Here is a 17203-nt window from a genome sequence, read left to right as displayed (position 1 = left end):
GAAAAAAGATATGATTGCCTAAGCCCGAGGTGGGCAACCCTGTCGCCAATCGCCACAAGTGGCGAATTGGCCATGAAAGTGTGGCAAATTTGAGTTTGCTAGCTCCCACAGTAAAATAAACTTTTTCCTGATGGCGTGTGCTGGTTTCTGCTTTCTGAAACACAGCCATCAAATACTCTCCTATGCTTTCAGCAAGAGTCTAGACCAGACCTTGAACTGTTATTTTTTTATGAGAGCTAAAATTTGTAGTGACGCAAGTAAACGAAAAGCATGGTGTAGCGATTTTCACTTCTCATTCGCCACACCTGTGGCTACATTGAAAAATAGGTTGCCCACCTCTGGCCTAAGCTATAGAGCCTGTCTTTTTCATCGATTCCAAATGCCAACTGTTGTGCCATCGCTGCGCACAGCATCTCCCAGCTACAAGGCATGACCAAAAAAGAGCTACATGAGCAAAAATGCAGCTGAGAACTGTAATCTTTATATTACTTCCTTTGTTCCCTTATCATAATAAAAGTTCCGCACTCATTATTAGTAGTATCGTCAAATTCCATCACATGCACTTGTTCAAAGAGCTTATGGGTTGAAATAGGTTATCAACCTAGCAGTAACAGGTTTTCCTGTGAACAGGGGGCCGCTGACAGCTTTTCCGAGGCCAGGACTACAGTCTCCACCGGGGCTGCCCCTGTTGGTGGCCCTGTGAGCCCCCCCCCCTCTTTCTCTTACATTTTACCTCTCTCTCTTTCCCATCACTCTGCTCTCTCTCCCCCCTCTTCCAACCTTGCTCTCTCACTACCTCTTCCCTCTCTTTCTCTCATTGTCCCCATCTCACTCTCTGTCCCTTTCCAGCTCTCCTCCCCCCCCTCTCAAATTTATTTATTTCATACTCCCGTGGCCGAATGCAAATTTGGACCCGACTTTTGGGGCGGGCTCAACTTGCAGCATCGGCCAGCTAGCTGGAATCACATGGGAGTGGCTAGAGAGGGCCCCGCAGCAAAGGAGAACTGTGCCCCCGCGGCACACTGAGGTCCCAGCGGTACGACACGGAAGTTGGGCCCAGCTTTCAGGCAGCACAAACTTCCAGAATCGGCTGGCCTGGACCCGCCGGGCTCGGGACACTTGTCCCAGCTCTCTCCCCCCCCCCCATGTCGACAGCCCTGCCTGTGAATCCTGACTCTTCCTGCCATAGTGCTGTCATTTAAATTAATAAGAATGCTCTTCCAACCATTAAGATAATTCAGTCCAAAGGAAATCAATAACTAACTAATTCCTTGTAATGGACAATAGCACACAGTAATGAATTGATCCCCTATTGTATATAAAATGATTACCATCCATTGTATAAAACTCCTTCATTAATAAAGCATGTGCAATGAATTTCAATATAGCCTGGAACAGTAGAGTCTCAGCAAAGCCAGACAGATTAGTAATTCTTGTTTAGAACAATCAAACGGAAATTATGGGACACTAATGTATCTAAAAATATAAATAAACTGTATGCGGAGTAGTTGTTTACTTTAAAAAAAAGCAATACATACAGAATGCTACTTGAGAGAGAAAGGAAACACAAGTTTTGGTCCCTTAACTAGTAAAGGATGAGGGCATTGATATAGCAAAATTATTCCAAAATTGCAGCCTGCATGATGTATTCTAAAATGCCTGCAGTGTTTCAGGCCTCCGTAATGGCAGAGGTGGCATTGCTCTTAATGTAGAAGAATAAAGAATATAGTATAAATTCCATACATGTATATTAAAAGTGCAGTCCCACTAAGCAACATATTTTATAGTAGCATTAATGTCCAAACACACCGCTGTGTATCACCTTCACTGCCATTTAACTGGTGCCTCATGATCTCATGTAGATTTATTAACTATAGCTCTTGCTCACTGCTACGTTGAAATACAGTAGTCAGTAATCTCACTATGCTCTCAAAAAAGACATAAATCTCTACAGAGCAGGGATTCATTTGTGCTTGTAGATTCTCCTATACAAGGTAAACTAACAGGCTTGGTTTAAGTTTAAGCATACGTTGTTATTATTATTATTATTATTATAATAATAACTTGAAACTTTATTAATGTGTAACCTTTTAAATATTATTGAGAATGGATGTGGGAGAGTAATTAGGAGGTAGATTAAAAATGTAGAAAGGGGCTGGATAGTCATGAGAATGAGAACCTTGATTTGATTCTGCTGTGGATGGACAGCTAGTGAAGGGATTTGCACAGTGAAGCAGCAGACATAAAATGATTGGTGAAGTAGATGAGCCTGGCAGCAGCATTTTGGATGGACTGAAGGGGAAACAGTCAGACAAGGGGGAGACTGACTTGGGGCAGGTTACAGTAATCCAGTCAGGAATTTAAAAGTGCGTAAACTATCAATTTGGTGGCTTGCGTGGGCAAAAAGGGACACTTGTTCCGGAGAACGTCAGGAATTGGTGAAGTACTGGATGTGTGCGGTATAAAGGAGAGGTAAGAGTCAACTGTGAAATCTTGACATCTGGATTGTGATATATGGAGGATGGTGGAGTTATCTATTGTCAGTGAGAAGTCAGGTATACTGTAGGGTGAGACATGGAGGGAGGGGAAATTATTAGTTTTGTTTTGGACATATTGATTTTGAGGTGGCAGTGAGGCATCAAGGATGAAATAGCAGAAACACAATTATTCAAATGAGTCTGAGCGAGAGTTGAGAAGACAATGGCCATTATTCTGTAATGTGTGATTGTGCAGCTGACGTGCTATCACATGAAAAGCCCTACCTCCTTCCTCCAGGGGGGCATAACCACCTATCCCAGGGCACTTACCCCCATCACCCAACCCACCTAGCAATCCTTTCCCATCTACAGAAATTACTTATAGCCCTAATAGCCAAAGCTAAAAGGACTGCAGATGATGGTACCAATACAAACAAAACATACAAATAATGAAAATACTATACATAAACAATATTAAAACAAATCTCTCTCTCTCTCTCTCTCTCTCTCTCTCTCTGAGAGAGAGAGAGAGAGAGAGAGAGAGAGAGAGAGAGAGAGAGAGAGAGAGAGAGAGAGAGAGAGAGAGAGAGAGATATTGGTCATTAACCTCTTGAGAGTCAGGAGACCCCAAGGAACTAATTTACTGTCATAATCCAATGGGCAGATGCCACTCCATATATCCTTTCTCCAAATAGCCATATAATAGTGTTCAAAATGAATCCACAATTCGATATTCAAGGGGTGAAATTTAAAAAATCACTGCAAAAAGAAAGAATGAAATGCGGCTCAAATGAGGCCCAAACAAACCCTGTGACTCAACTTCATCTGCATCCATCCATGTCCTTTGAAGACCAATCCTCTATCTTTACTGAAGTCATTGATACTTTTTCTTGGGGCCCGTCAAGTGGCAACAATGTGTTTATTTGTTAATATTAGATATCATTTTTATTTTTTTTCATGGCTGGGAATCAACTCATTGCATTCTTACAATGGATTCATTCCTTGGTGTCAAATCATGGCATCTCCATGAATGGGGTAAGTGGTTTTGTTCTATATTTAACTGTTTTGGTGACAATATAGCCTAGGTGGCCTCACTGGCACCAAGGGGCTAATGAACACATATCATTTAATATTTTTTTTTATATTGTTTATGCTCTGCATGTTTATTTGTATGTTTTATGAGTATTTGCACCATGCCTTGCAGCTTATTAGCTAGCTTTGCCCAACAATGCCGTAAGTTATTGATGTAGATGTAAGTCAAACAATGTAGAAGTAATAACAAATATTAGAGTCCTGGAACATTTGGGTAACAGTGATCATAACATGGTCTCATTTGAAATAAATTATCAAAAAAACAGATTACTTGGGTTCAACAAAGACCTTAAACTTTAAAAAGGCAGATTTGAATAAACTAGGGTCTAATTTACATGTAATACACTGGGATGATGTTTTTGCAGGGAAAAATGTAGAAGATAAATGAGCTGTCTTTAAAACATTGTTAAAAAAGCACACTTATCAGTGTACACTACCGACACACTTTATTGCAGTGCGGCCGGTTCCGCAAGCAGGGAGATTTCCCGGCTTGCTAGTGGCCGCCCCTCGGCGTGCCGCGCGTCACCGACGCGCGGTCACGCGTCATCGGGAGCCTGCGCCCCCTGCACGCGCGTCCAGGGCTCCCCGAGGGAGCCCTGGTGTCCCGCGATGTGGGGGACGGCGGCAGGGGGTTCCGGGGGACCCGGCGGACCCGGCAGCGGGAGGATGGATCGATCGATCGAAGGGCGCTCCTCCGCTGCTTCGGCGCGCGCCTGGCACCCTCCGGCGCGCGCCAGGCTACTGCTGCGGCCGAGAACGGGCAAATGCTCGAATAAACTCGGCCGCAGCAGTATACCCTTGGGTAATAAGTATAAAAGAAATAAGTCAAAACCAATGTGGCTAAATAAACAGGTAGGGGAGGAAATGGACAAGAAGAGGAAGGCGTTTAGATTCTTTAAGTCAGAGACATCGTATCAGAATTATAAGGAATGTAACAAAAATTGCAAAAGGGCAATCAAATGAGCAAAAATGGATAATGAAAAAAGGATTGCAATAGAAAGTAAGGTCAACCCTAAAAAGTTCTTTAAGTACCTTAATAACAAAAAAATGAGAAAAGAAAATATAGGACCCTTTCAGTGTGAGATGGGTAGGCAGATTATTGGAGATAAGGAAGAAGCTGAGGTATTAAACAAATTCTTTGCCTCAGTGTTTACCAGGGAAGAATCAAGTTCAATAGTAGTGCCACAGGAGGAAGCCACAACCTCCATATTAATGAACAATTGGTTAACTGAAGAAGTTCATAAGCGACTTGAAAAAATTAAAGTAAATAAGGCACCTGGCCCCAATGGCATACATCCAAGAGTTCTCAAGGAGTTAAGCTCAGTAATAGCCAAACCATTATATTTAATATTCAAGGACTCCATTTCCACAGGCTCAATACCACAAGATTGGCGTAAAGCAGATGTGGTGTCTATATTTAAAAAGGGAGCTAGATCAGAACCGGGAAATTACAGACCTGTAAGCCTGACTTCAATAGTAGGGAAACTACTTGAAGGTTTAATACGGGATAATATTCAGGAATACCTAATGGAAAACAAAATTATTAGTAATAGTCAGCATGGATTTATGAAGGATAGATCTTGCCAAACTAACCTTATTTGTTTCTTTGAGGAGATAAGTAGGAATTTAGACCAGGGTAATGCAGTTGATGTGGTCTACTTAGATTTTGCAAAGGCTTTTGATACGGTTTCACACAAGAGGTTGGTGTACAAAATAAAGAAAATTGGACTCAGTAATAATATATGCACCTGGATTGAAAACTGGTTAAAGGACAGACAACAGAGGGTTGTCATAAATGAAACTTTTTCAGGTTGGGCTAAAGCCGTGAGTGGAGTACCTCAGGGATCGGTACTGGGACCCCTGCTTTTTAACTTGTTTATTAATGACCTTGAGGTTGGGATCGAGAGCAAAGTCTCCATCTTTGCTGATGATACTAAATTGTATAAGGTAATAGAATCAGAGAAGGATGTAATTTCTCTTCAGAAGGACTTTGAGAGACTGGAAACGTGAGCAGGTAAATGGCAAATGAGGTTTAATACAGATACATGTAAGGTTATGCATTTGGGATGCAAGAATAAAAAGGCAAATTGCAAATTAAATGGGGATAAATTGGGGGAATAGAGCTTTCAAAAGAACTATTCATCCCACGGGCAGTACAAAGGACTCGGGGGCATCCCTTAAGGTTGGAGGAAAGGAGATTTCACCAGCAACAAAGGAAAGGGTTCTTTACAGTAAGGGCAGTTAAAATGTGGAATTCATTACCCATGGAGACTGTGATGGCAGATACAATAGATTTGTTCAAAAAAAGGTTGGACATCTTTTTAGATAGGAAAGGTATACAGGGATATACCAAATAAGTATACATGGGAAGGATATTGATCCAGGGATTAATCCGATTGCCAATTCTTGGAATCAGAAAGGAATTTATGTTTCCCCTTATGAGATATCATTGGATGTTATGACACTGGGGTTTTTTGTTTGCCTTCCTCTGGATCAATAAGTAATTATAGATATAGGATAAAGTATCTGTTGTCTAAATTTAGCATAGGTTGAACTTGATGGACCTACGTATTTTTTCAACCTACTATGTAACTATGTAACTATGTAAGTCAGTTTTCATTAAATAATTTTCATTGTGTTCTGCAAGTGAATTTCAAGTTTATACCTGGGATATTTTATTTCACACAAAGATCCCAAAATTAGAAACTATTACCTCAAGCAATGTAACTGTTGAATTAATTGGGATAATGCACTTTGCTTGCACTTTTGTCTATTTCTCTGCATGTATGACCACATTACGATCTATGGAGGAGTTTCACACAGCTGAGCAGAGTTTCAAGGACACCAGCCACCTTGGGTTTGAATTCCCACAGCAAATTGTCTAGCGCCATAAAAGTTGTTTTTCTTCATGTTTATTTGTATGTCCTATGACTATTTGTACCACGACTTACAGTACAGCATTATTAGGTAGCTTTGTCCAATAATGCCATAAGATATTCCTGTAGATGGGAGTGAGGTAGGGTGTTAGATGTGTCCCCCACCCCTCCATAATTGCATTGCTAGCTCTGATTAACATCGATTTCTATAACTTAACACTTCCTTAAATGTTAGTTATTTATCGCATAGTTAACACATTTTTCATTGCACCTCCCATTTATAGACAAATAAGTATTTGACAATAAGGTGATACTTCTTAAATATAACAAAGCGCCCGGTCATTTTTTACGGTAACGATTTTAACTCCAGTTTAATAAAATTTAGTAAATCTACAATGTGTCAAAGTGATAACAGACAAAAGGGAACTGCCAGAAGAAATCAAACACCATTCCAAGTCTCAGTTCCCTCTGTTTACATATTAACTTAATATAATATTCAAAAAATACTTATAGGTGTCAGATGAGTAAAAAAAATGCATCAATTCCCAGTTGTGACCCATTAAAACAACAGTCGTGCATTCATCTTTTTGTTTGACTATATGCAGCATGTGAGTACTGTACCTTTAATGAGAAATAATTACCTAAGCCGCTGATCGATCCATTCTCCTGTGGTCAATATCCTACTTGTAGGGCTATCTAAATGGCTGCCTTCTGACTGTGCTGCAGTCTGTGAAATGTTACAGCTGCAATGTAATATTTTAGTACTAAGGGTAATACATTATTGTTACAGCTTTCAGAGTAATAGACAGTCTGCTCTTTGGAACACAGCAACAGATCTGTTTGTGATACTTTGTTGCCAAAGGGCAAAGCTCAAAAAGGCCTGTTTCAAAAAAGGAAGTCGATATGACTTTGTAAATGGTTACTATAGCAACAAAAGGATGATTAGTACATTTTAAAAAATTATTGAAAATGGCATTAGGAGTTGGGGGAAAAAAGTATTATCTAATACTACAGAATTAATTTATCTTAAAAAAAAAAAAAAACATAGGCTGTTGGATGTTTTGCTGCTTTAAACATGTCACTGACATTTGTTCACTCTGGTCCTAGGAAGAATTGTCCCTTTAACAATTCTTTGTGATATATATATCCACTGCTAACTGGGTGCTAATATATGAGAAAGAAAAGTAGCAGAAAGTAGTCGATAAAGAGGTATGGGAAGATGTATGTTGGGTATTACTCAAAGAGACAGGAAAATGGGTTAAAAAACAAGGGTGAAGAAATTAAAATCGCAGTGTGCCACACATATCACAAGAAGAAAGAACCATTGTTGGACAAAGATGGCACTCAACTGGATACAGATGGAAATTAAAAGACCAAGACTAAGACCAAAAGAAAGATGGGAAGATGAAATCAGAAAATATGTTGGAGCAACGTGGAGAAGAGAAGCCTGCATGTGTAACATCATTGGGGAGTTCTTAATCCAGCGGTGGAGTGACAAGGACTGAGGATGATGATGAAAGTAGCAGTAATCAAAAAGTTACAAGATAGAGTTATAAAACAGTTGGTTATTTTTACAATATCCAATTGTCCTTGTTAAACTCGTTTTTGTATTCATATTTCTCCAAAACAGAGAGTGACAGTGAGATACGAGATCAGGGTTTAAAGGGAGACCTTTATATAATGCATACTTATAGATTTAGCCTGTGCAATAGTCCACATGGATAACACAACACCCCAGTATAAAATAGCTCCTTGGGATTCTTTAGTTTTGTTGATAAATTACCGGTATATAGCAATATATCACTGCATATCAAGTCAATGGAACAGGCTACATCCACGCCCAAAAAAATCTAATTACAGGCAGTCCTCGGTTATCCGACACAATGCGTTACTCAAAATGGCGTTGTAAAGCGAAACACGTTTTCCCATAGGAACACTGTTTAAATGGAAGGTTCCGTTCCTGAAGGCATTTTTAAAACAAAATACACCAAATATTTTACGCAGGCAATAAGATATGCAGCACACACATAAATTATATAGTGTATATACTGTATTATATATATAATATAATATTATATAGTATAATATAATATTATATAGTATAATATATATATATATATATATATATATATATATATATATATATGCTCTTACGATGCTTTGCAACGTTGTGTATGTGTATATGTGTATATATATATATATATATATATATATATATATATATATATATATATATATATATATATATATATATATATATATACACACATACACATACACAACGTTGCAAAGTATCGTAAGAGCGTTGGATAAGCCGTGTTGGCGTTGTAAAAATGAACATAGGTATGCATTGCATAGCGTTGGATAAGCCATTCGTTGTAAAACAAAGCATTGTAAAACGAGTACTGCCTGTAGATCAAATTGATGGAATATTGGTTCTTAAAGCACTGAAATGTAAAGAAAAAAGTCCAGTACAAATCCCAGCGCTACATCATTTGGTTCCACATTGCATGCTCTTAGGGAAGGGAAATATCTTGCTCTTGTTATTACTGTTGTTGTGCGGTGCTCAATAAGACAAACATATGTAAAAATATAACATGATAAAAAGAGGTGTGTTTGCTAATCAATAATACAATAAAGTATTTTTGTAATGGGTAACCCACAACTATCATATTAAGGGAAATTATAAGGACATCTCTTTCTTCACTCACTGATGCTCTCTAAAAAGAAAACAGAGTTACAGGAAAGCTCAATGTGTCCTATGTAAAGATGAACAAAAAAAAACATTATTTTGACATAAAACAAGTAATGAGACCATATAAGACTATAAGTAACCAGCCCAAGTAAGCATTTGTCTGTCGAAATAAGGAGAATGCAATACAGTATGTGCCTATTGTAGGGTTTATGATAGCCTAGATAGAAGTAAAAAAACACAACACTCTCCCTCTCTAAATATTACTAGGTGCCTGCATGCCTATGTAAAATGATCCATGACTGCAGAGTGTTAACTTTTGAGTTGAGAATAGATACCAGGAAGATTTCATATTTTAGTGATGGCGTACAGCAAAATCTAACTTGCCAAGTGGCAATGAGAGCGCACAGGGATACAATCCGCCCATTTGGCTACAATGTCTGCTCATTAAAAAGTCATTCCCAGCTCCATGATGGGTTACTTCATTAGAGAGCAGTAATTAAAAATGAAATTGCTACAAACTGAAAACAAAGCCTTAATAAATACAGTTACACTGTCAGAAAATGACATTTAGTTTCACTGGAGGAGCTATAAACCTCAGCTCACAGGTCTCAGGTTAATCATTTAACTTATTGAAACAATTTCTTTTTCCCTCTGAGTTCATTTGGAGATGAGAGGTGGATATAATAAAGGGTTTCTCTCATACTCACCTCTGCACTTGCAGATAAGGCATCCATGATTATCTTGCTCAAAACCCATAGAGCAGATCTTGCCACATGGGACATCAGGGCACTTCTTACAGCGACAGATATCACAGCCATGTTTGTTTTTCCTAGAGCATGAGATAATATGGGAAAAGGTCAGCAGAGCAGAAAAGTCACAGAGACAAAGATGATTCCATTACTTAATAGGTCACTTTAGAAGTGCACTGCGTCTATAATGTGCATACATTTTATTTTAAAAACTCAGAACGGAATAAGTCACTATGAGCTACTAGATAATTAAAAGTGTTCCATGTGTACTTACAGTTGGTGAGGCAGTAAAAGAGATTTGGTAGTGGTTTACTGAATTACAAAGCTTTGACCTTATTCTTACCCACCATAGAATATGTTGGGCTATGTATATGAGGTCCATACTAAGGAGCTCAGTAGAGTGCTGGAGAAGGTAGAGGAGGAGTAGATGGTTTCTGTGTTGCCAGTCAGTAAAAGGCCAAGAAACATCTTGGTATTTATAGGCAGAGATCCGACTCAAAATGATTAGCCTGCTGCAGCACGGCAGACAGACTAGACTGGAGAAGATACTCCCCCAAACATGACAAATACACAATTATCTGCATAGCCATAGTATAGGCACGCTCATTCACAAGTTCAGTGTCATGCAAAGTTTTAGCTGCAGATATTCATAGCCCTGGTTATGAAAAAGCAAGTTTGTTCAGTTTGAGTTTATGTACTGTGCAAAAGCAAAAAGGAGCCTTTTTGATGCTCAATATATAATAATAATAACTTTACCTCACATAGGGTTTTTTTTCCCAATGGGAGTCAAAGTGCTTCACAATGACAATATAGCGCATGGTACTCTGCACATAGGAATTGTCACAGACACAGTCCTTGCCCAGATGAGCTTACAATCTATGTTTTAGTGCCTTAGGCACGTTCTATAGTGCCGGGCCTGTGCTACGTTGTGCGCGCGGAATTTTAGTTGGCTGACGTTAGTCAGCCTTTCTATACAAGGGCCGCACGCGCGCACGGCAGGGAGAGGGGAGCCGACAGACATCGGCGAAGATGAGGAACTTCATCTTTCCACGCCGCTACCGGCGCTGAATGTATATATATATATGTGTGTGTGTGTGTGTGTGTATATGTATGCATGTGTTTGTATGCATGTGTATGTATGTATATGTGTGTGTGTGTGTGTGTGTGTGTGTGTGTATGTGTGTATGTATTTGTGTGTCTGCACAAGTCTAATAAATTTTTTATTTTTATCAAGGTTTTTTTTTATAATAATAAATAATAAATTACACATAAACACACACCCATATACATACACATACACACAGATACATATACACATAAACACACACAAACACATAAACACACTCAACACTGTATACTTAAAAACACAGTATACTTACGAAAAGCATGCGGCACGTGCACGCGCGTTCGCATAGGCATGCGCGGCCGCACGGCTGCATGCTGTATATAACAGCCCTTAGGAGATAAAGTAACTTGCCCAATGTCACAAAGAGGTGACACCAAGAAATGAACAAGGTTCCCCTGATTCAAACTCGGTGTCGTTATTTACAAGCAGTCTCTTTACCTGTTGACACTCAGTCAACCTGTATTCTAAGAGAGATTTTCCTTTTATGTCTCTCAGGATCAGTGTATTAAAATACTCTGCATCTGTGCTTGCGATTTGATGAGATTAAATGTAGTTATGGAAGAAGTTAAGCAATTCATCTCATACAATGGGATGTTCTGTAACCAATTCTGATCTTCTATCCATTGTTTTATTCCTCTTTTCACATCATAACATTTTTTCACCATTTCTGGGCCGGCGTAAACATCCTGAGCTAATGACCTGCCTCAAATGGATCCCAGTTGGCTACAAAGCTCTGTACATTTGATGCAGCTGCTGGCAGAATGTGTGTGTCACTTTTGGCTTTCTCCATTCTATAGGGATTTACCTACATTTTAGACCTACTGCATTACGCAGTTTATACAGTATGGGTTAAGACAAGAACATGAATTCCATTGCCTTCTGGGACCTTCTGGAAATGAAAGGAGATTGATCAAGGACTAATCAAACTTAAGGTACTGAGTCCCATAAAACAGGAAACCACGGTCTGATATAAGCTTCTTTATAAGCTTATATATGGTCCATGTACAAACAATTTTCAGTTTCAAGGGCATGGGGCATTGCAACGTACTACTTAAAGAAACATTGATAGTGGCAGCGCTGTATAATACTACAGATACAGCCACCGATATACGATCACTTGCCTTGGAAAATCTGGAGCAAACTCCCAGTCAGACTAATGGCCCATCGGATTAACACAGCCGGGGGGGGGAGAGGGTGTGGGGGGGTGTCTCTGCAGTCCCATTGAAACTGCTGTGTTAATCTGATGGGCCATTTGTCTGGCAGCAGAATCTCACAGAAATTTTGGGGCATTTACTGTGAGATGCCTTCGTTTTTACCCAGGCAAGTGATCGGATACTGGTGGCTGCATCTCTACTATTATGCTACAATTCATATTAGCAGTGCTAATGGTTCTGCTTCTTTTGTAGCATAGAACAAAGCATAGAATAAAGCGAAAGAGTACAATAACGGTAAACGCCTACCCCAGAAAACAAACAGATAACTAGACACCACGGAATTACACAATCCTGTTTGCCTCCTCCGTTATTCATCTCATACAGTACATTGAGCCCCTAACTAAATTGTCATGCTTCCATCTTTCCAATATTTGAAAACCCCATCCCTTTCTCAGACAAAAACTCTACTTCAAACTCTCTTAAATCAAAGTCACTAAAAGACATGGCAAATTGGATTGCAAAATCAGGACTGGACCATTATCACACAGTTAACCTAGAGTTAGCTGGCAGTTATTTATCTCCATACCTCGTCCTACAGCCTCCACCTGGAACCGGTCATCAAATGTAGCCATGAATATTCAACATGACCAACCTATCGCTCCTGTAACAGAGCTTGGCTGGGATTCACTACGCTCTCATACCAGGTGTGATCACTATGTGACTTGTGACCTGTGTTAAATGCCAGTGACTTGAATCACAGTTAACACAGAATACACTGTGATACCCGTCTCAGAGCTTAGGGAATTAGCCCTTTCCTATTTCAAAATGTCCCCTTCCTCTCAGATTGTAAGTTCTTTGGAACAGGGAGTTCTCTGCCTACAATAATTTTATGTTATTTATATATTTTTGTATGTTACATGATCTTATCTTTTATAGGGGTCCAAGTAAAAGGTGACACTATGTGCTCATTTGCATGTCATTTCCCAGAATCCCTTGCTGCAGTGGAAGCACTGCATGCTAAGAGATAATGAGGAAAAGCAGGGGTGCAGACCTGTCTGAGACATGTGAATATGCTCACAAGTGATATTTTTGTTTATCTTTTACGTAGTGAAAACGCAGAAATGAGCTGATTCATCAACTATATAGGAAGACACATACATTAAAATGCCAAAAACTGACAATTCTCCTGCAAGTGTAGAGGATGGCTAATGTTCATCAGCTGGAAAAAGAGACGCAAACTCTGCACAAGAAACTACAGTGGGACGCAATCAAGAAGAAACAGAAGAAACTACAATGCCTCTCTCAGTATGACAGCAGCCAGTGAACACAGCATTAGTTATTTCATGCTAACAAAATGCCTATCAACTCTGCTAGTGCAAAAAGAACTAACCACCAGCATGGCAGTAACTTAGAATTAGACATCTCAAATGACTTTTCAAAACAGATCATCACTGTCAGCCCAGAAGAACACACAGCCTGCCTGGGAGTTATAAACCTGCCTGATTATGAACTGTCAAAACATGAGATCTCATTCTCTCTAAGGGACTAACATTCTGTCCCACCACCAAACTGGATCAAGTCCAATTATACTCCATGGATGTAGAATACCTGTACAGTAACATCCCCCACAAGGATGGCACTGAGGCATGCTTCCAATGCCTTACAAATGATCCCCTGGATCAAAAATACTGCGCTGAAGTCATTACCAAACTGATAGAATACATCCTCACACACTACTTCAGCTTCAACAAGGAAATGTACCTACAACTAATAGGGATTGCAATGGACACCAGCATGGCACTGAAATATGTCAATCTTTTTGGCCAATCTTGACAAGAGATTCCTAACCACATGCCTCCACAAACCTTACAAATATTACAGATATATTAATGATCTGTTATAATATGGACAGAGTGTGAAGAATCTTAAACAATTTTATAAATCCTTGAATTCATTCCACCCATCAATTAAACTCAAAATAGATTATTTGTCAAAGCTACTGAACTTTATAGATACTACAGTAACACTGAAGAATGGCAACTACACGTATCTATATACAAGAAATCCACAGACAGATATAGTTGCCTCCATAACTCCAGCTTCCATCCCACTCATACAAATTGAGCCATCATACACTGCCAGGCTATAAGATATCACTGCATATGCTCTGACACTAAAGACAGAAACAGACATTTCATAACCCTGACTGTATCATTCAGACAGAAGGGATACAAGTCAAATACTATTGCCACAAAAATCAGAACAGCATTTAAAGCCCATGAGAACACCTGCTCCAATCCAACAAGAAAAAAACAACCATACGCATACCACTAGTGGCTACATACAGCCCTACCCTAGATAAATAAATAAAATAAATACAAATACCCTAGAGGGAATGCAGAACATCATCAAATATCTGCAACACTTGCGGACAGAGGATGAAACATTAAAAGACATTTTCCCCAAACCTCCCATCCTTGCATTCTAGAAACCGCCAAACCTCACATACCTGTAGTAGTTAGTCAATAGAAAACTTCATAACGAACTTAAAGATGCTGTTATTGGCACAAGACCATGCAACAATACACACTGCAAACTTTGGAAACATATATATCAAGATCCCAGACAGCCAGTCACACACATAGAACATTCAATGCAAAGGAACATTTTGCTGCACATCAAGGAATGTGATATATATGATTCAATGCAGCAAATGTGACCAACAATGCTACATTGGTGAAACCAGCCAAAAACTTCAAACCAGAGCAAACCTACACAGACACTCAATAACACACCATGAAGAAGGAAGATATTGCACCCCAGTGGGACACCACTTCTCACAGACAGATCATTCCATACATGACTTAAACATCAAAATCCTCAATAATATGTTTAAAAGCACTCAAGAACAGAAAACATTTGAACTCAAAATGATAATACTCTGACACTAAAAAAAGAGGACTAAAAGCTAATATAGGATTTTTAACCCACTAACATCATTGTTTGTAATATTTCTCCTTGGCTCTCTGTGAATTTGACGATGGACCGCTTCAACCCACTGCCCACTGCTGATGGATGTATGGTCCTATCTCTCACTGTCCCTTTAATCCCTTTATTGTCCTGTCTATTTATCCATTCTCTGCATCATCTGCATAGATGGCTATCTTGTTTTTCTTTCTTTACATCTACGTTATGCTCATGGAATCTGTGTAAATCAGTATTGCTGACCTGAGGAAGAGAGAAAACTCTTGATAGCTTGTCTTATAATATCTATTGGTTCAAATAAAAAAGGTATCACCTAATCCTGAAGTACTTATCTTTTACCAACTTTACTGCTCTGTGAAATATGTTGGTGCCTTGTTAATAATAATAATAATAATAATAATAATAATAATAATAATAACAATAACGATGATAATGTAATAATCACCATGACTCCTATATTGTGAGCACCACGGTTTGGGGCGTAAAGTGAATGTTTCAAAAATTCAAGTTCAACAAGTTAGGTAACCCAGCATCAAAGAGGTTAACATGGTTTGGTAGGAACACAGCAGAACACCACACCAGCCCTTCTCTGGAAAAAGTACTGCCATAAAACTACTGGGATGTGACAGCAAGAGGAGTGATAAAGAACTTTACACTGCATTGAGCTGACAATATAACTCGATCATCCATGCCAGTACTTGAACTGAAATATAGTACATAGTGCATTTGATTCATATAAATACTCACATTCCAAAGGAACACTCAATAAAAGACATCTAGCCAACATCAAAGCATCGTATCTTTCTTACAGATCTCACCTTCTTCAAAATGATAGCTACCATCTCATGTTGGAAAGGCAGACAGAACTTGCTGCTGAAATTCATATCACTGTTGCTAAACCTCATTTCAGATCCTCCCTGTGCATAATGCTTATTCCTTAAACATGAGAGGAAAGTGGCTTTAACTTTCCGTGTTCTGTCTTAAACGCCATGCAGCAAAAAAAACGTAGCTTTAAAAAAGCTATTCCATATAAAATCCTTTTAGCGGACACATCAATGTTAACATTTTGTGCGGATCCATTTCTCTGTTCTCGCATAGCTTGGTTCAGACTCAGCAATCACCATCAAAAGCTGCCGTTCTGTTTGACACTGGGCAAAAAAAAAAAGGTATATTTCCTTTTGCTTCCAACAGCAAAAACTCTTTGGCTAAACGCTAAAAGTGCAGTCCAAAACATAGCATTAACATTTTGTAAACAAAATAACAATATATTTCTTTAATACGTACTGTATGATCTAGAATTATTTTTTTTTAATTGATTTTATTCCTAAAAACAGACTTCGGACTATATTTACTAAGCAATGTTCTGCCATAAGACAGTTTACAGCCCATTGACTTTAATGGCAGAAGACTGATCCTAAATGTCTATCAAGTTTTCTCCTACTGTATGTCTGTTCACTGCCCAGTCAGTTAACTAAACAAGAGAAAGGGGTCACTTTGTTTCTGGGAGGGTAGGTAAGGGCAGATCTCGCTTAATTAATACACAGTGAAATCACACAAGTCATTTACAGTATTGAAATAAATAACAGTGTGACATTTATCCGGCTGTAAAGATGTGATTAGGACAGAACAGCTTGGCTCTTAGAACTTCCTTAAGCCTGTTTGGTTGCACTAATTGCATATAACTGAACAGATTCAGCGATGGATTCTGTGCTCAGTATGGTAATCAAAGCCTAACCAGATATCACCATTATTCCACAAGTTATTACTGTAGGTGTTTGTTCCTATAAAAGCTATTTAAAAATAAAAAATATCAATATAATAAAATAAAGACTACAGCAAATAAAAATATTACTTGTGAGGACATATGAATGTGCTCACAAGTGATATTTAAATGTGCTGTACACTGAAAGGCAGAGGGTTTTTGTCACTTTTTTTTTACTCACTGTAACTTATTTAATACTTGGTTGAAAATAAAGACTGAAACATCTGAAAGATAAATGATGATGATGAAGTACAGTACACAGGTTAGAAGCAGGTGGTGTTATGGGC

General features: G+C 38.8%; 1 protein-coding gene across 2 annotated transcripts in view; it reads right to left on the bottom strand.

Annotated features, from left to right (window-relative positions):
- The window catches only part of CRIM1 (cysteine rich transmembrane BMP regulator 1), a 700781-nt gene that overhangs the window by 79212 nt on the left and 604366 nt on the right, over positions 1–17203 (bottom strand). For both annotated transcript variants that reach the window (XM_075596630.1, XM_075596631.1), the window contains one exon: positions 9848–9969. In XM_075596630.1, coding sequence (XP_075452745.1) covers positions 9848–9969 — 122 coding nt within the window. The remainder of the gene's footprint in view (positions 1–9847; positions 9970–17203) is intronic.

Source organism: Ascaphus truei, chromosome 4, assembly GCF_040206685.1.
Source record: "Ascaphus truei isolate aAscTru1 chromosome 4, aAscTru1.hap1, whole genome shotgun sequence".
NCBI classification, from domain to species: domain Eukaryota; kingdom Metazoa; phylum Chordata; class Amphibia; order Anura; family Ascaphidae; genus Ascaphus; species Ascaphus truei.
Note: the sequence above shows the minus strand (reverse complement) of the source record. Positions and strands in the feature narration are given on the sequence as shown.